The following is a 25,906-nucleotide window of genomic DNA, read 5'->3' on the forward strand; positions in this document are numbered from 1 at the left end:
ATAAATAGCAACCAAGGCCTCACAGGAATGTAAGATTTAATAATCTGATGCATTGATGGCTGATGGACCATTTCCTGCACACTGAGGATTACACGAAAGACTCTGTAAAAAAACAGCCCAAGAAAATACCTTGAAACTTTGTTCAGCTTTCATTCAGTACTGTTTAAGGTTTAGAAGTGTCATTGATGGGCAGATGGGATCACCGCCAGAAAACGTAACATTGCTAGACTAAATGAATATGAACAAAATAACAAGAAAAGGGTCACAGAATCCAAGAACAACATTTATTTATTACTGACTTTTATTTAATTTAAAAAAAGATTACTTGTAAATGTTACACTGAATTCTATTGAAACATTTCCATGTTCTGTCTCTCAGCACAGGTTAACATTAGGCACACAAGAATGCAGACATCATTTTGAAGTTCTAGCCATTGTTCAAATACGAAACAGAGCGCGTGGGGGCATGGCATTCAGCTCAAACGTTCCCGTGAGAGGGACAGCAACAACTGATCCCTGTGTCGTGTGTGACATTAAAAAAATTAAAACATACAATAACTTACAAGCCGAGGTACCCCGGATTGCAAAACATGACTAGACCAACTTTGGCTGTGTTATTCCCTCAGTCACCAGAGAAACATCTGGTTTACTTAGAACTCAACAGTACAAAACCAATTACCAATACAATTACCAGAAATAAAATTATAGCCAACATACCTGAAAATACAGCACTCTGTTGCTTCTTTGAAATATCATATTTGGCCTGTGTGTTTATATGTGTACTAGAAGGTTGTAAAAGCTGGTTGATTTCTTCGGATACACTATGTTCATGTGCGCTTAATATTTGGTCTTTCCCCTTGAAAAATACACTTTGTCAGAGTGGTTCAAGCACTACAATAACTCAAGCTGCAGTGGCAACAGCTATTTAACAAACAGCACTTAAAATTAGGATACTAAAGAAACCCTTTGTCCATGCCAGGGCTACAGCCTATATAGCCTATGTACAGCTTATGGTACAGTAAGGGTGACTGCTATGGGTTCTCACTACTGTGTTGTTGGAAAGGGAATAATTGAGACAACGCATTTTATTTATTGCACACAAAAAAAAAAGACTAACTTTTCACCAGAATTTTTTTTTTTTAACAGAATCTGGTGTGAGTAGCTTTGCTTCTTCTGGAAGTGTCTGCACTGCCTTTATCAGTATCTTTAATCAAGTTCCTCATTAAGCCAGAGGGTCTTTGAATCATACATGAGTCCTACATCCTATGAGTTAAAATAAAGCTTCAAAAAGATCACAAATTCTACTGTGCTTGTAGAGGAAATGGAAGTTAATCACATGTGCAGTGCCGTCAAAACTTAAAAGAAATTGCCAGGTTGACAAGCTCCTCTATTCGAAAAAGTTTGGTAATGTATTGTCATTAATAGTAATAGAACCAGAGTCCATCACCTACATGGGTTTTCTATGTTTGTGCACTGACCTGTGACATGTCATGGGACCTGTTCATTGGCACATAGGAATTGTGGATACAATTATCTAGCAAATTACATTTACTTCAACTGCGCACTGAAAAAAAAAAATATATATATAAAAATCATACAACATTCAATCAAAATTCATTTTCAGATGATACTCCTTTGGTTACACCGAGGTGAAAACAAGTGCAGTATTTTAAGTTCTTCAGAGAAACTAAATCTGACAGGCCAAGCCCAAAAGTTAGTTCAACTCAAATTCTAAGCCATCTATTAAAAAATGGATGAGTCAATGCCAGTTAAGGCTGGCACTTGTCACAAAGTTTTCATAATGACATTTTCTCCAAAGACTTATCCAACATACAGAGAGAACAATCATTATCAACATCACCGCTGGTATACAGAAGTCTCTTGTGCGCCACCAAGATTTTCTTTCCATCCATCTTTAACCCTTTACCCCAGTTTTACATAACACCAGTGAAACATTAGACCAAATTTCTGTGGCATGCAACCCAGATAAGGGATGAGTTTGCCAAAAAAAGTGGCGCATGGTTACAGCTAAAGTGGTGCCATAGTAAATCTGATAAGAAGAGACTGAAGAAAAAAAACACAACAACAAGCCAAATAACTGTCATTTTCTAACTCAGGGTGGGCACTGGGATGGGGGGTGGGGGGGTTGGACCTTGAGACGAGAGGTTCGGGAGTGGGTGGTAGTTCGGTGTTTAATTGCCCGCCAATCTGAGCATTCAGGAACAGCGCTAAAGAGCTGGCGAGGGAGCTGCACTAGGGTGATGTTGGCACAGACACCTCCAGCAGGCGGTTGTTCTTGCGCTTGCAGGACACGCTGTTGCCGTTCTTCGGGGCTCCCTCGATGAATTTGACACACACTTTGTCCTGCTTGAACTGCACCAGAAACCTGTCGCACAGAAACAACTTACTTCTAATACACAGTATCTCACAAAAGTGAGGACACCCAAAATTTTTTATTTTTGTAAATATTTGATTATCTCTTTTCATGTGACAACACTGAGGAAATGACACTTTGCTACAATGTAAAGTAGTGAGTGTACAGCTTGTATAACAGTCTAAATTTGCTGTCCCCTCAAAATAACACATCACAGAGCCATTAATGTCTAAACCGCTGCCAACAAAAGTGAGTACACCCCTATGTGAAAATGTCCAAATTGGGCCCAATTAGCCATTTTCCCTCCCCGGTGTCATGTGACTCGTTAGTGTTACAAGGTCTCAGGTCTGAATGGGGAGCACTTGTGTTAAATCTGGTGTTATCGCTCTCACTCTCCCTCATACTGGTCACTGGAAGTTCAACACGGCACCTCATGGCAAAGAAATCTGAGGATCTGAAAAAAAGATTGTTTGCTCTACATAAAGATGGCCAAGGCTATAAAAAAAATTGACCCTGAAACTGAGCTGCAGCACGGTGGCCAAGACCAAACAGCGGTTCTACAGGACAGGTTCCACTCAGAACAGGCCTCACCATGGTCGACCAAAGAAATTGAGTGCACGTGTTTAGCGACAGAGGTTCTCTTTCAGAAATAGACGTACGAGTGCTGCCAGCATTGCTGCAGAGGTTGAAAGGGTGGAGGGTCAGTCCGTCAGTGCTCAGACCATACGCCGCACACACTGCATCAAATCTGTCTGCATGACTGTCGTCCCAGATGGAAGCCTATTCTAAAGATGATGCACAAGACAGCCCGCAAACAGCTTGCTGAAGACAAGCAGACTAGGGACATGGATTACTAGAATCATGTCCATGCATTTATCTTCAGTCGACTTGACTACTGTAACGGCTTCAGAACGCAGCTGCTAGAGTCCTCACTAAGACCAAAAAAGTGGATCACATCACTCCAGTTCTGAGGTCTTAACATTGGCTTCCTGTGTGTCAAAGAATAGATTTCAAAATCCTGCTGTAAGTTTATAAAGCACTAAATGGTTTAGGGCCAAAATACATTTCTGATCTTCTGCTTCGTTATGAACCATCCAGACCTCTGAGGTCGTCTGGGACAGGTCTGCTTTCTGTCCCCAAAGTCAAAACTAAACAAGGAGAAGCAGTGTTCAGTTATTATGCTTCATATATCTAGAATAAACTTCCAAATAACAGCAGGTCTGCTGAAGTTCTTTTAAATTAAGACTGAAGTCTCTAACATCCACCAGCTCTGTGATTTTGTCATATCAGGGTGGAAGAGGACTCCAGTGGCAACCTGTGAAGCTCTGGCGAACTCCGTGCCCAAGAGGGTTAAAGCAGTGCTGGAAAATAATGGTGGCCACACAAAATCTTCACTCTGGGCCCAATTTGGACATTTTCACTTAGGGCTGTACTCACTTTTGTTGCCAGAGGTTTAGACATTAATGGCTGTGTGATGTATTATTTTGAGGGGACAGCAAATTTATACTATTATACAAGTTGTACACTCACTGCTTTACATTGTAGCAAAGTGTCATTTCCTCAGTGTTGTCACATGAAGATATAAATCAAATATTTACAAAAATGTGAGGGGTGGGCTCACTTTTGTGAGATACTGTATGTCTATCATTTGCTTAGTGTCTGGGCCCCTACATACATTTCTTGTGATTGTACTTGTATTTTAAGATGTTTGTGAATAGAATAAACTGAAGCTGAAACATTAGCCACGTCACTAAAAACCATCCAGGTGGGAGACAAATCCCAACCTAAATAACCCCATTTAACTCTGCATGCTCTCTTACTCGTCTGAGATGTCGATGTTGAGCTGCTCCCTGTCTGCAGCCGTGGCCCCGATGCGGTGGATTTTGGTGATGATCTCAATCAGATGTTCACTGCTGAGTAAGAAGTCTCCTTTAATGGCTGAGGCCGAACCCTAAAGAAAAATATCAATGAATTTTGTATTCAGTGTCCTGTAATCATGCACTCATTTCCTTTTTCAAAAAGCGTTGGTCGGAACATGTTTATTAGTTCATTTTTTATTTTACGCATTCTTTCTATTACTTTTGTCTCATATCTTTTGTTCTATGTATTGCCACTGCTCAAATGTCATGTACAACCTTCTGGCTTTTTCCATTTAATGTTTCTATGTGTTTGCATGGGTGGGTAAAAGGTGTCCACGTCAGCCAGGTGTCTGAAGTTAACGTAGAAAAACTTAACTCTTGTAAAGTTATTATTATGATCATGTTTCTCAGTGATATTCAACAAAAAACAAAACCTTTGAAAGAAAGTTTTGTATCAGTAATTCCTGTAGCCAGAGATCTCCCACCAGCACAATTTCATTAAGGAGAAATGGGTCAATCTACTTCATTTAGTAAATTAGGCAGGTTCACTTGTGTGTACAAAAATGCTGCTTAGTGTAACTTTTAATGTCCATGGATATTTAAATAAAGCACCACAAGGGCACAACTGACCACCGTTCAACGGTCTCAGTGGCCTTAAAGAAATAGTTAGACATTTTAAGAAATCCTTGTATTCGCAACGCTATCTGGCTGAGTTAGATGAGAAGGTCGACTCATACCCGCACTGAAACAACACATCACAACAGCTCAGGTCTCCCTCACCTCTTTGAGTCTGAGAGCAAAGAAGCCGTCACTCTGTGTGCTGACCGACACACTGGTGAGGTCTGGCAGAGGAACACTGGCCTTCACCTGGCCAGTCTTCTGGTCGGCCAGGACGAAGCTCTTCTTAGTCAGCAGGAAGATTCGAGCTGTACCCTGCAAACCAGAGCATAAAGTGTTCACCCTTCTAATGTTGTGCTTAGGGTGACCAGATGAGAATGGCTGAAATTCGGGACGGGTGGGGAGGGGGCGTGGCTACCGGTACATTCAGCGTCAATGAACATTAACACACGTGAAAATCAAAACACAACGTTAAAATTAATTATTTTGTTCATGAAGTCACCCGTTTGTCATTAGGAAAAAACACAACAACTGTGGATATGTAACAGTAATTCGGGACTGTTCTGAATTTTAGTTACGCTACATGTCAACACTGTGGCAAAAGCAAACGCGCAGACCGAAATGGGTTTTTAAGTGCACTTCTCCCTCTTTTTTTATATAAATAAAAGAGACAGGGTTAAGAGTTAAACACAATACACCTGTCGACATGTCTGCTATCTGCTGGAATCAAAATAATACTAGTTGTTTAGATGTCAAAAAACATCAGACTGCTGCACAGCAGGGTGAAATACCCATCAAATCAACGTAATAGTTTTCTGCTCCAGTCTAAACAGCAGGTCACAGTGTAATTACGGCTCATTTTGGACTTACACAAGCTAAATGGATTCTAAATGTTGTAGAGCCAGTGATGTTTCTTACCTTGCCATTGGCCCTGTTAATCTTGTTGACCACATCAGCCAGCAGAACCTTCTCATCCACAGCGCTGTTGAGTTTCTGATATTTGGGGTTCTTGCTGATCTCCAGGTAGTCACCTTTGAAGGGCTGGCTCACGCTGAGACAAAAACACAGAGCCAGAGACAAAGGCATTCACAATACATGCCACATATGAGGTCTGACGCTTTGTGTTTACCATGAAATTAAGAGATTCACTAATCGACTCATTTATCAAAACAGTGGATCACTAGGTATTACTTTCATGTACTGTGAAATAAAGACACTCTGCTACAGTAAGTTTCAGGTACCTGCTCGGGTAGAGAGCCTTTTTATCCTTGAAGATCTCACTTGCCTCCAGCTTCTCCTCATAAACCGCTTTCTTCTCTTCTGTGAACTGGCTCCTGTATTTCTTGCACTGAACAGCAGAATAAATTCACCAAATAAGGGTTGTTGTTGAGAAATAGGAAATATTTTGTATGGCCTCTCCAATATTTTCCATTTTCAGGTTTCAAGTGTGTTATATCGATCTTGTGTTGTATTGCTCATTTCATTCTTTGTATATATTTGATCAATAATGGACAGGATCATTGCCTCAAGTGTTTTTCATTTGACCTTTTGTTAATTCGTTGTTACAGCCTGTGGCTCGGATATAAAGATTTTGTATGATACAGTTAAAAGCTTGATGTTGATACTTAAAGTCGATGACCATAAATCGTGAAATGACAAGAATTAAATAGTTGAACGGGATAAACAGGGGAAGAGTTATTTGTGACCAACCCTCCAGAGATGGAAGATTCTTCGCAGCGCTGTGTGAACTCCATCCAGAAAGATGTAAGGCCTGGCAGGCCAGTTCTTTTCTATGGGTGACATGGAGGGCATGGTGCTCTTCAGGCCCAGGAAGTATTTTTGCATCTGGATAAATGGACATAAAATGATAACTGTATGGAAAGGGAATGCAGTTTAATAAGATCCTAGCAAATCTTTGATGAAAAACAACAATAAATACCCTTTATTCTTGCTCATACCGACTTCTAGGTTTTTTTATGCAATTTATTCCAGTAAACACTGAGGCAAATATTCAACTCATACTTACAATTCTCTGTATGGTGAACTCATAGATCTTCTTTCCGGCATTTGCCCTGAAGAATTTTCTGTACTCTCTACGGACCTTTTACAGAAAAAGAAAAAAGTAAAAAACAAAAAACAAACAAACTGTCAATCACCTGTTGCCGCTCATTACTGTATCGTGAAGCATGAAAGAAAAGGAATACACTGATAGGAAGATGACAGACATAAACAGCATACTAGAATAACAGAAGTTTGGTTAGTCACAAACAATGAACACTTGGAGCTGACAGTCAACTGCAAGCTGCTGGAATTAATTAAAATTACATTGATAACTGAAAATCCAGTGATTGTTATGGTTACAGTTGACCTTCATGCTGACCTTAATTACACCAATTGAGTTGTGAACAGGTGCGTTGTGAGGTGCAGGGTGGGTCAATTAACATGATGAAAAGATTAGCAATGCAACAAATGACCAGTGTGAGGACAGTTGTTCTTCTAAAACCCAGACAGCAACGCTACAGATAATCCCCAACAACTAGGACACACACACACACACACACACACACACACACTTTACACATCTAGAGAAATTACAAGCGAAACAAACACAGTTGGATGCACAAAACAGTGCTGCTTTATATGGGTAGATGTAGAGAAAGTGGACAGAGGAAGATGTTTAGAAAAGAGCAGATGAGAAAGAGAGTAAGACAGAGAGACTGCCAAGCCAGGCAGGCTCTGGTGGTTTAAATGTTCAGCCTTAAAAACGTTAAAAAAAGGAAAATAGTAGCTGTCCCTAAATAATGATCTGAAATGTATCTAAAGTTATAGGATTACAGGAGGGAGTGTATTAATGATTTGCTAACTTTTTCCTAACAAAAGACATTGCTTCCAAAAGTATTTTTTCAATGCTTTGAACTACCCCTTTAAGATGAGATCACACTTATTGTGTTAAATACATCTCTCCGGGCCACACACAGGTGACGCAGAGGTAAATGTTTAAGATCAGCAAATCCTGCAAGTCTCACAAGAACAGCGCTGCAAAGGGAATTGGGATTTGCATATTGGAGGTAAACGTTTAGCACAACTAGATGCTGTGGTGTATGTTTATTTGTTCTCGGTTGACTGTGCAACAAAGGTTCATGTAATATATCAGCCAATAACCATGTATAATCACTCATGTTCCAGTGTGTTTAACCTCTGGGTTGTCGAATGCTGCAAACAGTTTAAAACAAGGGTGTTACGGATAAAGTGTGATTGGAGCACTAGGTAGAGACGTTTCCTGTAGAAGTGTGCATATTATAGATGGTTGAGGAGGACGAAGAGGGTCAGGAGTGATGAGTAGGTGGCAGACTTGGTGATGGCTGTGCCGTGGGGGGCTGGTAGGTACCTTGAGTCCCTGCCAGTAGGCCCAAATCACAGCGACAGCATGCTTACGTCTGGCCTCTTCCTTCAGTCTCCTCAGCTCCCTGCGTGCCTGTTCAGGGGTTGGGCGGGAAGAGACAGAGAGCGGGAACAAATGAAGCAAGAGAAGATGAGAGGAAGAAGAGGGAGACTCTGTTTTGCCTCAGGTCAGAAAACATCAAATACACACACACACACAAACACAGACACACTGCACACCAGCCACGTGTGACCATTGAGGGACTGTTAAAAGTACAGCTCCACTTCTCCAGAAACAAACATGGCACTCTGGGTAATTTCAGCATTTATCAGGGGAACTTCTGTAAGGGAAACAGACTTAACACTTTTTAGTGGAGGAGGAGAGCAAAAGTCACAACTTAAGCAGCAGAGATCATCTCAATGAATCCAGACAGTTTCATCCGGTTCAAAGAGAAAACATGCATTAACTACACGAGGAGAAAAGATGTCATGCAGACGGCAGGCAGCATGCATTGGTGATGCACGGACCTTGGAGGAAGATGCTGAAAACACACCCAAAACATGACCCATTTGTCCCTGGTGTGTGTGTGTGTGTGTGTGTGTGTGTGTGTGTGTGTGAGAGACAGTATATTGCTTAAGTTGCTAACTAGCATTTAGACTGGCAGACAGAGCTGTAAAGACAGGCTTTGGTGAAAATGACCGTTTTGGTTGAAATGGTAAGACTCTTTTCACCTCAGCATCAGGTGGGCGAGTTTGTATCTGAGAGGGTGCGTGGTAAACTGTCTTACACGGCAAATAAAATGTTTAGAATGGGTTCAGCAGTTGATGGAGGCGGCAAGTCATGTAGTCACGGCAAGTCAAGTCAACAGGCTTCCCCAAATACCTTGGTGCCCTGCCAGCCGGCCCAAATGACCGATACGGCATGTTTATTCCTCGCCTCCTCCTTCAGCTGACGCAGCTCTCTCCGGGCCTGATGAAAAGCGTGGCATTTGCGGAGGAGGTTAATTTCAGTGACAATCAAAACTTAATTGTGCCAGGAGAGGAGTGAAAAAGCACGGTGAGGACGACACTGACGAAAGACAACAAAAGATGTCAAGAGATGGGACAGCGGGTGGTTAATATCAACGTGCGAGGATCTTTTAGTGGGTGCTCACGTTTTGTGACTGCATTTTACAATCCTTGAGAGAAAATAAATAATATATGACAACTGTGGGAGAGTCTGGATTAATGCGACATTATCTGGATCTTCATAAAGATGTTGACCAATAAGGAGCCTTTATGTTTGCTAAGATCAAAGGTCACATACAACACAGAATAAACTTTAACCGCGTCCATAATGAGTCAGAATTGATGGTTATCAGCAGTTTGTGAGACTTTGAATTGAAATACTGATTATTAACAAACAAGGATATCTCAAATGTTAACAATGTCAATACGGATAAGATATAGGCATGTTAGATATGCAGACTGCAAAGTCTGCACAGTGGCTTTGATTACACAGCCACTGAGGCTTTATAAAGTAGTAACATGTGTGTCATCATATTGACATAATTCCATGCTTATTTATAAGAGCTCCCTGGTGTTTTGCTGTCAGTATATCAGTATTTTAAAGAGAGGCTTCTCAGCATGAGCTAGAGTAGACAGCACAGTGGAAATCAGCACCGTATGGAGCTAATTAGATTATAGAAGAGTAGGTACACATCTAAAAACACAAACAGACTGGATGCAAACCAAACCAAAGATACACAAAGGATCAGAGTATGGCTACTTTTCAGAGCTAAGTCTTGTTTCATGTGTGTTGCAATCTAGTTTGGTTTGTAACACCATGACTAAAATAAGCAACAAAACAGAAAACAGGACGAACAACAGTAATGCACATTAACCCGGCCAGATACTGAAAGGACAGGGACTGAGGTTCCCGCACGGGGCAGCTACTCTATTAAGCAGTTTCATAGTGGGAATGGGATGGGACGGGACGTGGTGAACAGGGATGACAAGACAGCTGGGACAGAGACACACTACGGCTGGGTGAAAATACCTTGGTTCCCTGCCAGTATGCCCAAATTACTGTCACAGCATGTTTATTCCGCGCTTCTTGTTTTAGACGTCTCAGCTCCATCCGAGCCTGGTGGGTCGTGGTGGTGTTAGGTAAGACAGGGTTGAGAGATGTGAGAAGTATTAAGAAAGGAAAGTGAAAGGGGGATTGGGGGGAGGGCGGGGATGGGAGTGGCAGGTGTGTGATCAGCAAAAGAGGCAGGAACAAAGGGAAACCGCAGCAATAATATCAAGGGAAGCTTTGTTAAAGAACAGAATTTTTTGTAATTTGTTGGACCATTAGGCAGGAACACTGCTAAGACTTCAAGAGCAGTTTTTTTTCTCCAACATGAATAAAAAGCTTGTATCAAACCCAGACTGAAGCTCTGTTGAATTAAAAACACCTCACACTCTGATATCCCTCTGTACTTTAATGCGTCAGTACCTGGGTGCCGTGCCAGAAGGCTGCGATGGTGGTCACTGCCTCTTCACATCTCTTCTGATATTTCAGCTCTCTCAGGAGTTTACGGGCCTGGTGGAAATAGAACATGCAAACATTTCAGTGTTTTTCCACGACTTCCTGCCACATTCGATATTAAAGAGCATTAATTCACAGGAAGGTGCACACCTGCCATCCTCTGGTGTAGGACTGGACCACAGTGGTGGCGCTCTTGATCTTCTGGTATTTCTTTTGTTGCTGTGAGATGGAAAAGCAAAGGATAGGAAATTAACACCAGGTATACATACAATACATCAACGCCTTTTTGTATATTTTGCTTTGTGTGGGATTTTGAGGTCATTTCCTCAGAGAGCCTCACCGCATATCGGCGGTACCATGCTGCCACCACTATCTGACTCTTTTTCAGCAGCAGGAACTGGCTGCGGCACTTCCAGCCACGGTAGATCTTCTGAATGAGTGTGGCCAGGTCTTGCAGGCATTGCCTCCTCCTTTCCTCCAAGAAAAAGAGCTGTGGGGAAGAGGGGAGGATTAACTACATAAGACAACAAGAAAACACGCTTATGTCCGTTGTTACAGTTGGCAGGTATCAAGATCACACTTTCTTTTGGCTAGTACTGTGTCTTTTTAACCTCTGCAAAAGACCACACGGAAATCAAAGTTATAAAAAGGGGAAAAAATGTTTCCCGCTATTAGATCAACAGAATTTTTTTTTTATATGAGCAAATACTGATTTAGAGATATCAAGTACAAAGTCCAATCTATCTGCAGCAGAGAAAAATAACCCTTTCCTGCTTGGGCTTATAGCAAGACAATAAAAAAAGTGACATGTGACTAATCTTCCGCAGGGATGTGAGTACAACATTTGATTGTCCTGCTGTAAAGTGATGCAATTTATTCATCTGCAGGCAGAGCAAATGGGGCTTTTTAAATTTCACAACAATGCATATATATATTTTTACGTAACCTCATCTCACTGTTAAGATATTATGTTAAGGTTAGCTAAGGTAACAACACTGTTACAGCTCAAAGAACACAAATTGCATAATAAAATTAAAAACGTACGCAAGAGCTTAACTATTAACTCCAAGTTACTCAGCATTGCGTCTAGTGAAGCAAGTTCCATGTTGACTGACAAGAATTTCCCAAAACCTTGAAACAATTAAACTTGAGGCGGGGCTGCATTGGATTAAAAGCCAAAAGAAACATAGTCTGGAAACACAGATTAAGATCCACCAAACTAGACTATGTAGTGGTTTCGCAGCTGTAGATATATAAGAGAAATAAGTTTATCAGACAGAAGCATCAATTAAAGGAGAAAAGAATTTCTCCCAGTATGAGATCATGTAATTCCAAGCTTTGTTTGCTGGGTGGGGAGAAAGTCCATTAAAACGCTTCAGGCTTGAGCAGTTGAGGAGCCTACAAACGGCTAGCAAAGAAGCTCATTTCCCATGTTAGACGGGGTGGCTGAGTGAAACCATGTGTTTTCAGAGTGGTGGTTGCATGCTAATTGCTGAAGTGGGGGCTCCAAATGCAGCCCACCCTGCTTCACAAACATCTTACTGTGAGAAAACAGGGCAGCTGAGTACATTGGATTCAACCTTTAGACTTTCAAATACAGCTCTGATCAGAGTACACAGCAGATGTCAAAACTGGCTAGAAAACAGATTTAAAGGTATGCAGGGCTGCTTTATCCGTGTTTTCTACCGTTCTTGGGTTCCTGATAAAGATCTTGGAGCGTCCATAGGAGAACTCGTCTGCTGGGACCTGGAGGTCGGCCATCAGCACCTCCACTCCTTCCCTATGGGAAGCCAGAAGGGTCAGATGGGTCATCCAAAGCATACTTGACCCTTCAAGTAGTCATCAACAACATAAGAGCAACTGTACAGAAGTAGTGAGAAGATTTCCAACACAAGATCAACAGTATAGAAGTAGTGAAAAGATTTTGGACACACGGCAAAACAAAAAAGAACAGCAGTGAGGACGCCGAGTTTGAGAAAGGGAGAAAAGAATGATTAAAAAGGAGAATGAAACAAATCTGGAGAAACATGTGGAGGGAGGAAATTAGGAAACCACACAAAGCACTGAGGAATGGCTGAAAAACAAGATACAGATTTGTGATACAGCAGATAGGAATCAGTGCTTTTTCACTAGCACAGAGGATGAAACATGCAAGTCTGGCTCACATGGAATGGAAGACAGATAAGGATGAAATGTCTCAACATGTTGTGGTTCAGAGAGGTAATACTTAATTTCTGCTGAACAGAGAAAAACTGTTCTGTGTCAAGACTGCTGGTAGTACATTAAGAAGAGTGTGCAAATACCTGAAACTGTGTAATGTTTGTTAAAATTATGTTGGATAACAGTCAAAAGGCAAAGATAATAAAATAGCCTTTCCTTAAAAGTGCCCTGTTTACATTTATCTTAGACTATGCTCGGTATCTTTAAAGATATGTCAGTATGTTAGGCGAACCCTTCAGCAAATATTTCCCCCCCTTTATAACCCTTGTTTATCGAGGGAAGGTCATCTGAGCCCTTTCCCAGCAAAAACCTGCTTCACATTCACACAGCTCCACGCAATCACACCTGGGAGCTGACCGCTCCGACTGCAGTCTATTAGTGCTGGTCACAGTCACTCCACTGGGAGTAGTCTGAGGGTTGGTGCCTCAGTTAAAGACACCGATGAGTGTTTCTTAGTTTACACACTGACATTTTCTCACAAAAAACTTGGGAGGAATTTGCTTTGGCAACCTTCCAGTGACAAAGCCCTTTCTCTACTCCCCCTCACCTGCTCCACAGTTAGTCACTGCATCAGAATAAACACAACCATTACCTGGCGGGCCCTCTCCAGTGGGGCCAGGTCCGTTTGCAGAGCATTTTGTAGCGTTCCAGGCACGGCTCGTAGGCCTGGCGGAAGGCGTAGCCTGCTCTCCTCACACGGACGTTCTCCATCAGGCCCAGGTAGCGCGCCTGATGGCGGACCAGAGACTCGGTGAATATGTGGGATGCCTTCTTGTCATTGGGCTTGATGCACCTGGGAAGCAAGAAGCGAGATTCTTCTCACCAAGTTTAGACTTATATGGAGCTGATTTAACCCTTTTATTAAAAGTCATATTTGGACCAGCTATTGTTGTCTAACTTTAATGAATGAATGATGAAAAAGACTGTTTTATCATTGATAATATTAGGTTTTATGCTCAACCCAAGTACACAAAACTACAATCAATCGAGAATAAAAGGAAATCTGGATGTAAGAAATTTAAGGTTCGATAGTCCATTTTTCATTTTATTTGGCATTACATTAAAAAAAGTCAGGCTGCAAATCTCACTGGGAGGGTAACAACAGTTATACTGTCTGTCTAATTTACATTTTATTCATTTAGCTGGATAACAGGACTTTACCGGATGTAGTTTGGGTTCTTGGTCTGCAGGTTCCTCATCAGCGTTCCCACTGATGCTTTGAACTGGAATCCAGCAGTTGGGGGTCTCTTCAGGTTGACTTTGCCTGGGTTGCCCTCAGGGAACAGCTGTTTGATGAGGCTGTGGGTGGCCTTGTACATGGCCTGTGACAGGTCCCGGTATAACAGGTCGTTGTTCTTGTCTACAAAGCCCTCGACACGGTACAGCACCTTGATATGAAAAGAAAAAGAATGTTAATGACTTAAACGTATTTTCTTTTCATCGGAACACCAACTTTGTGATATACTGCCCTACTGAGTGCACATCAAGAATGGAATAGTCGCATCAAATGCATAAATTCATATTACTATCTATATCTCAGTGTTTTCTGCATTCCATTTATGAATTGTATTGTTTCACAAACATCTTGCTTTCATTCCTTATTACTCTGTACGCAGACTAATGTCCAGTACCTTCCCAGCATAGTGCTGGATGCGGAAGCAATTGTGTGGCAGGCTGTGGTCAGTGAGGAACTTGGAATTCTTGCTGAGGCGACTCTCAAAGTGCTGGTGTTCAGCACAGATGGTGTTCAGTTTGTCCAGGAAAGTCTCGTCGGTGACTGTCCCTGGCCTCAGGCACTCCTCGTCCAACATGGCCAAAATGCCATTTTGATGCTGGGTATAGCAAGGTCGGTAGACATAAGAAATTGTATAATTTACCAATCATGAAGTGTTACTGAAATTTATATTCCATATTATTCATTGTTAAAACCCCCTAGCCTGTCTGCGGTGAGCAGAACAGCTGGGGATTGTGGATTCATGCTGAATTTGTTCATGTGATCTTTGAGAACAGGGAGACTGACTTACATTCTCAATGAGGTCGCAGATAATAGCATTGTTGAAATATTCAATGTTGGTCCACTCGATGCCCTGTATCAAAAGAAATGAAGGTCAAAGGGACAATAGCTTTTCTACATTTCGCCAGAGTTATCAAGACATCTTTTCTAAATCAGCTACATGCTCACCGAATTGAGTGGTTGATGAAATAACAGTCCTGTGTTTTAACACATCACTGAGGCCCTGGTTAAGATTTTGAAGGTCACTTAATCAGTGCTGCTCTCACAATGGCCCTCATCAAGTACTGTATACTTCACAGTAGAGAGCTAGAGAGGATTCTGCATAGTTTATCAGACAGAAAGGGCAATACTGGATGCAGTGCAGCAAAGCCCAAGATGTCTGTGTTCCAATTTTATTCAACCTCAGCCGTTTGATGTGAAGTAGCCACAACTGATGGCAGTCGGTTGTTCAACAGAACGCTAATAAGGGTTGGATGAGTGGAGAGCATGGCAGCGTATACATCATGCATGTGTCTCTAACTCAAAGAAAGTCTTACACTGAGGTTATACTCAGTCTAGACACATTAATATCACTAGCACTTATTAGCTGATGTTGATGTTAGGTTCACCAGGCATTCTCTCCTGCTGTGCCTAATGCTTAGTCTTTGCATTATTTGAGTAAGGGCAGGAAAACATTCTCCATCATACCCTCTAACCCCCCCCCGTCGCTTAAGGAACCCACTTTGCCGATATCTAATCCACAGCTGCTAATGGGTTGGGAACATAGCTTCGGTTGATGTAAGCAATGTGACAGATATTTTGAGGGGGAGGGCGCAGAGAAGGTGTGGCTTAAACTGATGGAACTCCTGATTGGCGGGCCTCCCTCCTTTCTCCAGCGCTGTGGTATTTTCCCATGCAGTAGGCTGGATATCGGCCAGGAGTGGGATATCGTTGATGGTGGTGTTGGTAAGGGACGGGGTGTGGGGGTCACCACGGCAGCACTCACATACATACAGAGCTTTGAAAACAAACAGAGCTTAAAGGCCCACAACGGGGAGTGTTTACTCTCGCTGGAGTGAGGGATCACTTCCGTCCCCGAGACTCCACAGAGGGGAGACGGGGAGAGAATAAACTCTGAGCGTGATGGACGGCAGAGAAGGGATAGAAGATATAAATGAAGTAGAAATGGGTTTGGGTCAAGGGCAATACTGCACATTAAGCTGAAAAATAAGGTTTAAGAGATGAGTGACACGACCAGGTTGGGATCGTGCTGCAGGGGCCTGCAATGATGAACTGTCAACACAACAAATTGAGCGCTGACATGTTGAATGATTTAGAGCCGCAGCTGCAGGTGACAGAGTGTTTCCAGGCCCACAGGCTGGGCATTATGGGTAATTTATCCCAGTATCCACTACCAGTCTTCTCCAGTTTACTTGGATTGTATGAGAGCTTACCTCTCTGACATACTCCTCCTGCTCCTCACGCAGGGTCAGCTCGATGAAGATCTGCTGCAGCTTCTCGTTGCAGTAGTTGATGATGAACTGCTCAAAGCTGTTGTCCTGTGGGAGCAGCAACAGGAGCAATAACAATTAGTTCCAGCTACTGTCAACATGTAAACTAATTATCTCTCTCTGTTACTGCCAGTGAAATTGCTTTTATTGGGCCTGCAATGGGGGAAGGTGGACCTTTTCCATATCTTAGAACAAAATTTCTGTGCTAGGTTCCTCACAAATCCCTACGATTAGGAAATGCATCATCGATGCACTGACAATTCCTGCTTCATTTTCTTATTTATCAAAGCTCATTTCAGCTCTTCTCTGCAAACATTCATAAGCATGGTCACCAATTTGCCAACGTTTGCCATTTCTATCAATTTCCTGCAGTGTTCTATTAAAGAGGACGTTCACACCAGCGTGTACAGATGAGGACACCTCACAGTTTTGCTAGTCCAAAGTTTCCTGGAATATAGATTTAGTATCAGATTTGGAGCAGGAACACTTGAGAACACTCTGAGAACTACGCCCACAGTCAACAATGTGCAAGTGTCTAAAGTTACATTAAGTTAAAAGAAAAAGTCTCTTAAATAAAACCCTGACCTCATCTGCAGACATATTTTTCGGACCTGTAGCTCTTTCCTTCTGCTCAACAATTCACTACCTCATCACTTAGATAACCATCAATGAACAAATATTTAAATCAATCTAAAGAGTGAATGACTTATACCAGTAAATCTTGCTGATGTATCTTATGATGTTGAACCCTTATCAGAACAAGTTCCAATAAATTGTCATAGATTTCATTAAACATTGACGGGTTAACAATTTAAATGCCTCAACCATTTTTACTCCCCGCATTGCTCAATTATTATTGGTGTCAATTACGACCATTGAGTGGTGAGTCATGCTTCTTGGCAGAAGGCCTTATTGTGCGCTGGGTTAGGTTAACACTCATTTGCTAAGGACACAACAATGGTTAGAGCAGCATGTTTAGTCTAAGAGCTCAGAGTGAAGGACGCAGCAAGGTTTCTCAGTAACCAGGAAACAGAACGCAAAGTCACAAGGAGATCTGTCATTGTTGTTCAGACGCCATTTCCTTTTACTGAGAAACCAAAAGGCCATCTTCACCCCTACACACACACACACACACCCCCCCCCCCCAAGTGGCAGCTGACACCAGACTGAAATATGACAGAATTGTACTGCAACCCTAATATATGTTTTATGACAAGCGTTTCATAGCAGCTTGAGAAAGTAACCGTCTTATAAACTATGTTTGAAGTTAATAGTCACATTTCTCAGGTGTTGATTCAAGCAACACACTTTGGTACACCTACCTAAAACTAACTAAGTATAATACAACAGCCTTGCAATAAGTCAGTACTTCTAAAACATTATTTATGCTGCATTCCAGGCAACTCAGAACTAGAAACATGGAACGTCACTTGAAGTCGGAGTTTCTACTTGGGGAAAAATAAAAATAGACTACGATTTCAGGAGAAGCAGCTGAACCACGTCACACAACAAAGTATATTTGCCTGTATTTAACTAAAATAATACATATAAATCATATAGTAAACCTGTTTCGCATGTAAATTGATGTAGAAATATTTTGCCAATTTTATAAAAAGGTAGCTGGTTACAGCAAACAATCTCTGAAAGTCATCTTCTCTGCACAAACGTTATGCAGGAACACGTTTAAAAAAGTGAACACATTAGGAAATATAGCCTACCACCTTTACTGAGTTTTGAGGATTACCAACTAATGTAGCTAGACGGATTCACAGTTAACGAGTAATGTATATTTATGTCACTTGTTTTGATTAAAACAGCCAACCTTTTAATTAACACCAAGGGCACTGCTGAGGGTTCAACTGTTTGTACACTTAACAAAGAAACATCAGTTTGTCACAGTCAGAGATGTTTTTATTTCACTTTCGGCGTCATGCACCAGGAATGCCTTGAGGTCAGAAGTACCGAACAGCCTGGAACACAACATTAGTCAACCTGTGTTGATATAAATGGGTATTAAAATATTAGAAACACCACTTAGTATAACTCAACAGCGCCACAAACATAAGCCTCCAAAGTGACTAAACTTGCTTCAATACCTCTCTAAGCTGAACTTTATACAGCAGCCGTCATAAATGCAGTTTATTGCAGGGCTGTTATATTACACTGCATTATTTTCAGCTAGGTTGCCTAATAAACTGGCAACTGGGTGTTATGTCATGGTTCAAACGATGAAAAGGCTTCTTTAGCATTTTTTCAGTCGCGTGGCTATGCTGCACACCGGGAGCCCTGACTTCATGGGGAACTAAATTAAGTAGCAAGGAGTTTAGATCACAGCATGCACACTGGCACAGCAAACAGGCCGGTGCAGGTGTTACTTACTCCATCCTGGTGACCAAGACACAACACAACAGTCAGAGGAGAGGAAGGACTTGAGATTGAGTGAGGTGAACAAGCAGGGATATGAAAAAGACATGAACATGTGGGGGTGGGAGGGGACTGGAGGCATCAAGCAATCTCCATTTAGTATATACAGTGCTCTCAAACTCTGTCTCACATGTGTTTGCATGCACATACTTATCTACGTGCACATTGATGTCCAAATGGCTGGTCGCTATCTGTAATTAACCCTATGCTGCACTATGACGCTGAGACACTCTGTTCTCGGAGTAAATTCTTTGACAGGGTGGCCATAACTTGTATGTGATGCGTTGGGAATGTGTGTTTGCTGTGTACTGAGCAGTCCCTTAATAATGTAGTGGCCATTTTTCTACTGTGAAATCCTGATTTTAGTGTTGAAATCACCTTGCTACAAAAATAATTTCACCCCTGGGAGCAATAAAGCTGGGGTAATCTGATCTCAATATGGTTTTATCAGCCCGGCAGGTCTTGTTGATAAGCGCCTCACAGGTACCAAAACAGCCTGGGAGCAAAATCCTTTTATATGTAATAAACTGTTTAAGTGGTCAGATTCTGTCCTTGTGGCTTATCAGAATTAGGAGAACGGGTTTGATCTGCCATTTGTCTTACCTCAAATATCTCAAAGCCATAGATGTCCAGCACACCCATGACCTTGTGGCGACTTTTAGTCTGTGCCTATAGGGAGACAATATTGTCAGTATTAGAAAGATATTATTAGAGCAATGTACTACCAGTTTAACTTAGCAAGAATAAAATAAAAAAAAAGCAGAATAATTGTTTAAATGAACTGAAATAAAATCATATGTTGTGGACATTACTTTAATGCTTTCGTTGATCCTGGTAACAAGCCAACTAAACAGACGACTGTAGAGATTTTTGGCAAGGGCGTCTCGGGCATAGTAGGCCTGTAAATAAAAAGGCATTATTGGTGCATGAATTAATTTTCACAACATTGCTGGATACCCAAACTATGAGAGAAAAAAAATCTAAAAGCTTATACATGAGCTTGGGAAAAAATCTAAATAAAATAAAAAAAATAGTCCACAGCTTCCACAATATTTAATCATGAAAGCCGCAGCTCCGAGGACACGAACACAAGTTTCAAAAACATCATTCTGAGGTCAGGTTAACCCTCTGAACCATTTCCGTCTCCACTTTCAGACACAGAGAGCCTAGGTTTGCAGCATCCACGTTATATGAGCTGTTTGGGTGAACTGAAGAACCTCTAAAATATGACCTACATTTCAATTTCCAGGAGGAATCAGCTTATCTATAATGGAGAGGTTTTCCTGTAGCATTGACATGGATGAGAGGTGGCAGCCGAAGGGAGGGGGAAGAAATGGCCTGTGTTTACTGTGTGTGTGTGTGTGTGTTACTGTCAATACAAGTAGGACAGATATGCAGGGGTATAATTGGTGCAAGACAGATTTGTAACGCTCCCTCTGACCTGGGCCACATTCAGTGTAGTGGACACTTTTTCCAGCTTAGCCTCTACTGTGCGGTAGCTGAACGCTCTTTCCAGCACTGACTGCTCGATCCCCAGCAGCTCACACATCTCCTTCAAATCTGCAAAACACAACAAACAATAAACAAACCACTGCAGGGATCAAGGGAAAAGGACAGAATTCTGACCTATATTTTAAGTTGTATCTTAACATAAAGCTGGTAGATCAAGTACAGGAAAGTTTTAAGAGTTAAAGCGAAATACTAACCTTTTGTGTTGACATCTATGGACTAAATACATATGGCTGTGATGACATGGTAAGCACATTGGTAGAAATAGAAGACCGCTAAAAAGTAAACTTGTTTCAATATGATGGCGACAAGCGAGTGATTCATATGGGGGGGAAAAAGAGGCTTTTAGATGCATCATGCCACTGTCATGGAGGGAAATATGTAAATATCATGTTTACCTAAAGAGATCAGCTGCAGGACTGGTAACATAAATAGCTCTTGTAATGCAAATCATAAAATGCAAATATCTATTTGGTGAGGACAACTGCAGAAGGGATCCAAGCAGCCAATAGGGGGCAGTGGCTCAATATCAAGCTAGTTGGGCATATAGGTCAAAAGTTTTGAGTGTTAAAACTATAGACAATAAGTTTGCAGAATAAAATTACAACCAATAAATTAATACAAATATTCAGCTTGTCTGATATCTAATCATAACTATACACCCAGTCCACTCAGTTGTTTGCAACTACGTCATGCTGCCAAATCATTCAAATGAAGGTGGAGGCGAGTTATAAAAGGATCAGAGATATTATCACGAAGAGACACCCTCTGCTTCCTGTTTGTCATCTGTCAAACACACCGTTCTTGTCCTTAATGCGGCTCTCGTCAGTGCCGTTACAGCGCGACTCTGGCTTGAACTCAATGTTGCCCAGCTTTAGCACGGCCGCCACCAGCTCCAGCACCGACTGTACCTCGTCCTCCATGAAGCCCACGATCTGCATGGCATTCTGGGCAAAAAGTAAGAAGTCGAAGAGCGGACATTGTTGAATCTTATTAAGAAGCATGGTTGCAAAAGGGAAGAAAGCTATAAATGCATTGTAATGTGACCGTGTTTAATGACTGTGCAAACACACCACTTCAGTGAGACTGAGACATTATTATAGCAGCCTATCAGAACTAGTGTTGTCAGGATGATCATCAATTTGACATCACCAATCAAAGTATTTGTGCACACTGTTGTGGTTAAAAACGAAAAAAAGACTGCACCAGTCAATAAGCTGTGTCAGCCAGGTACCGTGTCTTTTTAATCTTTCATTCAAGAGAATAGCCTCTTCATTCAGACTGAGGTCTCTATTTTGAGGGACTCCAGACTCAGAGTACATTTGATTTACATAATTCAATGGTGCAAAGAAAAGCAGAGATAAGCAAAAACCCATAAAACATACAAGTTCAATTTACTCATAAAAAACACAAATTAGCCAACTGAATATTTAAAAATCGTGAACCGAATCCTAGTTCATCACATTAGCTCTAAATGTAAAACAACTTCCTTTAAAAAAGCTGAGGAAAAAGAGAATTAATGGAGTTAAGTGCTTGAGATTAGTGTTACAAACCCCCTACAACATCTGGTTTCTTGTTTTCTGAAGCGCTTTTGGTATTTGTTAAAATAAAAATTTGACCACAGTTAAGTTAAAGTTCATAACGATAACTAAACATTTAAGTTTAAGGGAAGAAGGCGTGGCCGTCTTGGGGTATATAACAGACAAGACCATGTGGAGGGACTATTGTTTAGTGGGAATGTCCTCTTGTGTTTCCGGTGGTGAAATGCAGCTGTATGGGAAATACTGGGAGAGGTGATGAGAAGCAGGATGTGAAATACAAGTAGAATGTGACAAAGCAGACTGCAAAGGCTTATACAGTAGCAGAGTAGCGCATGTTAGAGCAGGACTGACAATAGAGTGTAGTAGAAATAGTCTCTTATAGACACAACATCCTATGTTTCACCATTAGTAAGTATAAGACATAGTGGCACTGTACATACAGAGCATGTATGCGCACAGACTTATTTAAATAAAAGGAAGCAGCTGGTTTTCCCTAAATAAATGCTGCTGCCACTGTGCAGTTAAAAGCTGAACCATTACTGAAATTTGGCTAAATGATGCACATAGAATTCCCTGTGTTTAAAATCAATGCAAACCTAGTAGTTCTGGTTTTTTTAAATTTATTTTCAAGTTCAGGTTCAGTTCAAAGATCAGCTGGTGTCACAATAGGTGGGAGGAGGGAGTCTGGTGTGGAGTGCTTTCACAATCGAGAAGACTGACTTTTCTAATCTACAATCTGTTAGTTTTGTTATGTCGATCAGACCGCCTCTACCCTCTGTGCGGGATTTAAATTAACTTGGCATGATGTAACAAAGGATAGCCGGCGCTGAACGCCACTGGAGCGTGATGCTGCTTGAGATGAATGTTTGTTCTTATTTGTCTGTTTTTTGAGAGAGTCCATTTTGGTTTAGAAAACTGTCATAAGGATAATTTCTACCTTCCCAAGAAGTTAGTTTGGCTTATTCTTAAAATATCAGCTGGGATTGTGTCTAAACTGGGGTCAAGTGTAATATTATTCAGACAAATACGTGTATGTACTACTCACTCGGACTGTCCTGAAGTTGGCTGCATCATCCAGCCCATTGACCGCGGCAGAGTCCAGGCTCAGGTAGTTGTATTTGCTCAAGTCCCGGTTCAGCTTCAGCTTCTCTGTGAAACACAAACCATGTGGTTGCAATTTATATTACATTTGTTCAAAGCAGTTTGGCTAAAGGCAATTTTAGCCTTATTTACATTAAATGTAAATTACACAACACACACACACACACACACACACACTCTTGTAATGATAGTTATAAGCTGTATTCTTCAAGGACCATCTAGAAACAAAATCACTTGAAGGTTCAAATGGCTGACACCTCATGCCTTAATACAAATTTGTCAATTGTCACTCCATGTGTATTACTACACAGTGTAGGCACTTAGAGTTACTGCTGTGAACATTATTCTGGAAGATCAAATTCCCTTTTAAAAGCACCCCTATCTGGAAGCAAAGAAATCTATTCCTCTCGTGGGTGTGAGTGTCGGATTTCATTAGCGGTTGCATTAGCTACAGCTGAATCAAGCCCCTCTGATGTGTGCGCTCCGGAGTCAATGAGCATTATATTGCGCTCCCGTGTTCAGGCCATTCAAACAATGCCCTCTGTCCACAGTAACCACAAATAGAGGGAACAGGTTTCACAGCCAGCGTTTGTTCTCTGTGCTGTTTGTTAGGCAGGAAGACTGGGTTATTAATGCATCAGCCATGTGTTCGTGCAGCTGCAGTCCTGCTGGAAAACATTTATGCAAGCTTTCGACCTAAGGAACGGCATGCTGGTGTTTTCCGATGACTATGAGTTAAGAAGACAAACTCCATGCTGACGATTACCATCACAGTCTTGACACCTGAATAAAAACAACGTGACTGAAGATACATACAGCATACAACAACAATAGTGTTTCCTCTGTACAAAACTCCTTACTAGCTACTGCACTGATTCATTACTTCCTATTATATTAAATATATTACAACCCCAGTGGTTGTGGTTTGGGCTGATAAATTTTAATTTTATAGTAGTTCAAAACTGTCATTTCTCTCAGATCCACAAGACCTTTAATCTTCAAGTGAAGTTTGTCCCTTCACACTCTACAAAAAAACCTCCCACACAAACACGCCTCTATTCATTTCCAATTAATTTTTACGACTTACTGAGTGTGTCATCAGAGGCTCCAGACAAGAGCTGATAAAAGACGTGGAAGTTCCTCTCTCCTCGTGGCTGTTTCACCACACGTGACTTCTCTAGCAGATCTAAAAGAGTAAAGAACAACAAAATGGAAACAGTGACAAAAAGTAATTTCCCAATAATAGACTTCACAGGAAATGTTTCTGAGGTGATTCACTGAGGTGTCCTTGAGTAGTAAATAAGAGGATGACCAGCTATACTGAGTATTAAGGATGCCCAACATCTGCGTGGAGCTCAGTGGGCTCCCTGGTTCCAACTACTGCATGTATTTAAGTTGCCACGGTGACCCAGCCAATGTTAGTAATTATTTCTGCGTGTATGAAAACGCTACAGGAAGCGTACAAGAAAGAAACCACGCAAGGATATCAAACGTCAGCCCTTTCTTCTGGGCCACCGACCAAGTGCAACAGTACCTGATTAAAAGGGAATCATCATCTTCTCACCGCATTAGGCTGAAGATGATTTAATTAAAGAGCAACTGCAGAGCTCAGCATCTGAGGCTGCTTCAGATCCTCTTCACTGCCAGTCTGGCTGGATAATAGCATTCAATTTGTCTAGTTAGAAAACATCTTATTTTAGGAGAAATGCGTTACACTGAAGTGAACATTTTCAGACTTCACAAACTCTGACTCACCAGTCTGTGGGTGCTGAGAGGACAGAATTGCCACTTTGCACTGCATCAGTGCGAGCACCTAACTACAGAGCCCCACACGGAGACCTGGGGTTGTCAGAGTCAGCGGTGGATCAGGCTGCAAGTGAATATGTGGCACCCACTGGCCATGAATCACATTAAGTGACTCGATAAGAGCAAGCACATCAATAATACAACCATGACTGAGTGGCTGGCAGCGGCAATACAGAGTTATGATCAAAGAAGCAGAGAAGGTAGGAAAAATACCACTGAAGAGCCACTTCCTCTATTTCAGCATTTTAATATTTTGGGTCCCCATTTCTTTTTTATTTCTGTGTGAAGTCTCTTATTATTCTCATCCAAAGTGGACTAAAGTGACGTTTTCACATTGTTTCCAGCCAAAACATTTAGTCATTTGGTCTTTTTAGAGCCACAGCTTCCCATTTTCTGCAGTAAAGCATCCTGGACATTTATTGTATGCTCTGTCCACAACATGCTCCGTCTCTTTTAGATAAGCAAACGCACATTAAAGCAGTAATGTGGGAACAATATTCTGCTATATTTTGACTCAGGGCTTTAGCTGTTTAGCTGCCCAAAAAATAAAAAAATAAAAAAATCTTACTACTCTATCATTACCAAACCTACAGAAATTGGCTTTTCACAAATTATAGCTATCTAATCGGAGGTGTAGGAAGCATTGAGGGCTGGAAGGATGTGCAAGGGGAAAATAATGAGCTGGGAGTTGAACAGAAATCCATCCAGGCCTGCCCTGCAAGCACATCCTCATCCATCCGTCTAGCCAGCCCTGTCTGAAGCAGTCACATGTCAGTGGCGCTTCATAACAGGCAGTCCCTTGTGCTGGACTAACACAGGCCAACAGACAGAGGTTCATTTATGCCTTGGCCGTCAGCTCCTCTTTGTTTCTATGACCTTTGGTGGAGAAGTCAGCGCAGACAAAACAATGTGATCAGACCAAGACGAAACCAAAACAGAGGGGAGAGCTGAGGAGAGAAAGTCAGCGGGTGGAGGGGGGGGGGGTTTGTTCAGTCTAGGAATTGAATTGATTCCAATAAAGCATGAATCAATTTTCATAAAATGTGCAACTGAACGGC

General features: G+C 41.6%; 1 protein-coding gene across 8 annotated transcripts in view; it reads right to left on the reverse strand.

The window, feature by feature from the left end:
- Positions 1–270: 270 nt before the first annotated feature.
- The window catches only part of myo1b (myosin IB), a 62,537-nt gene continuing 36,901 nt past the window's right edge, over positions 271–25,906 (reverse strand). For 3 of the 8 annotated variants that reach the window (XM_038720161.1, XM_038720163.1, XM_038720162.1), the window contains exons 8-33: positions 24,130–24,228; positions 22,987–23,090; positions 21,200–21,347; positions 20,333–20,451; positions 19,704–19,790; positions 19,495–19,560; positions 18,847–18,852; positions 16,411–16,515; positions 14,988–15,050; positions 14,595–14,795; positions 14,125–14,351; positions 13,556–13,756; positions 12,430–12,523; positions 11,084–11,233; positions 10,894–10,962; positions 10,711–10,797; positions 10,270–10,356; positions 9,115–9,201; positions 8,239–8,325; positions 6,877–6,951; positions 6,561–6,695; positions 6,092–6,198; positions 5,769–5,901; positions 5,013–5,165; positions 4,194–4,324; positions 271–2,385 (exon numbers count right to left, since the gene is read on the reverse strand). In XM_038720161.1, the coding sequence (XP_038576089.1) occupies positions 2,253–2,385; positions 4,194–4,324; positions 5,013–5,165; positions 5,769–5,901; positions 6,092–6,198; positions 6,561–6,695; positions 6,877–6,951; positions 8,239–8,325; positions 9,115–9,201; positions 10,270–10,356; positions 10,711–10,797; positions 10,894–10,962; positions 11,084–11,233; positions 12,430–12,523; positions 13,556–13,756; positions 14,125–14,351; positions 14,595–14,795; positions 14,988–15,050; positions 16,411–16,515; positions 18,847–18,852; positions 19,495–19,560; positions 19,704–19,790; positions 20,333–20,451; positions 21,200–21,347; positions 22,987–23,090; positions 24,130–24,228 (2,954 nt within the window). In that variant the 3' untranslated portion in view covers positions 271–2,252. The remainder of the gene's footprint in view (positions 2,386–4,193; positions 4,325–5,012; positions 5,166–5,768; positions 5,902–6,091; positions 6,199–6,560; positions 6,696–6,876; positions 6,952–8,238; positions 8,326–9,114; positions 9,202–10,269; positions 10,357–10,710; positions 10,798–10,893; positions 10,963–11,083; positions 11,234–12,429; positions 12,524–13,555; positions 13,757–14,124; positions 14,352–14,594; positions 14,796–14,987; positions 15,051–16,410; positions 16,516–18,846; positions 18,853–19,494; positions 19,561–19,703; positions 19,791–20,332; positions 20,452–21,199; positions 21,348–22,986; positions 23,091–24,129; positions 24,229–25,906) is intronic. The other 5 variants (XM_038720165.1, XM_038720166.1, XM_038720167.1 and 2 more) reach the window with 5 other exon arrangements.

Source organism: Micropterus salmoides, unplaced genomic scaffold, assembly GCF_014851395.1.
Source record: "Micropterus salmoides isolate LMB-PRFRI ecotype aquatic unplaced genomic scaffold, ASM1485139v1 Ms_hic_scaffold_15, whole genome shotgun sequence".
Taxonomy (NCBI): Eukaryota; Metazoa; Chordata; class Actinopteri; order Centrarchiformes; family Centrarchidae; genus Micropterus; species Micropterus salmoides.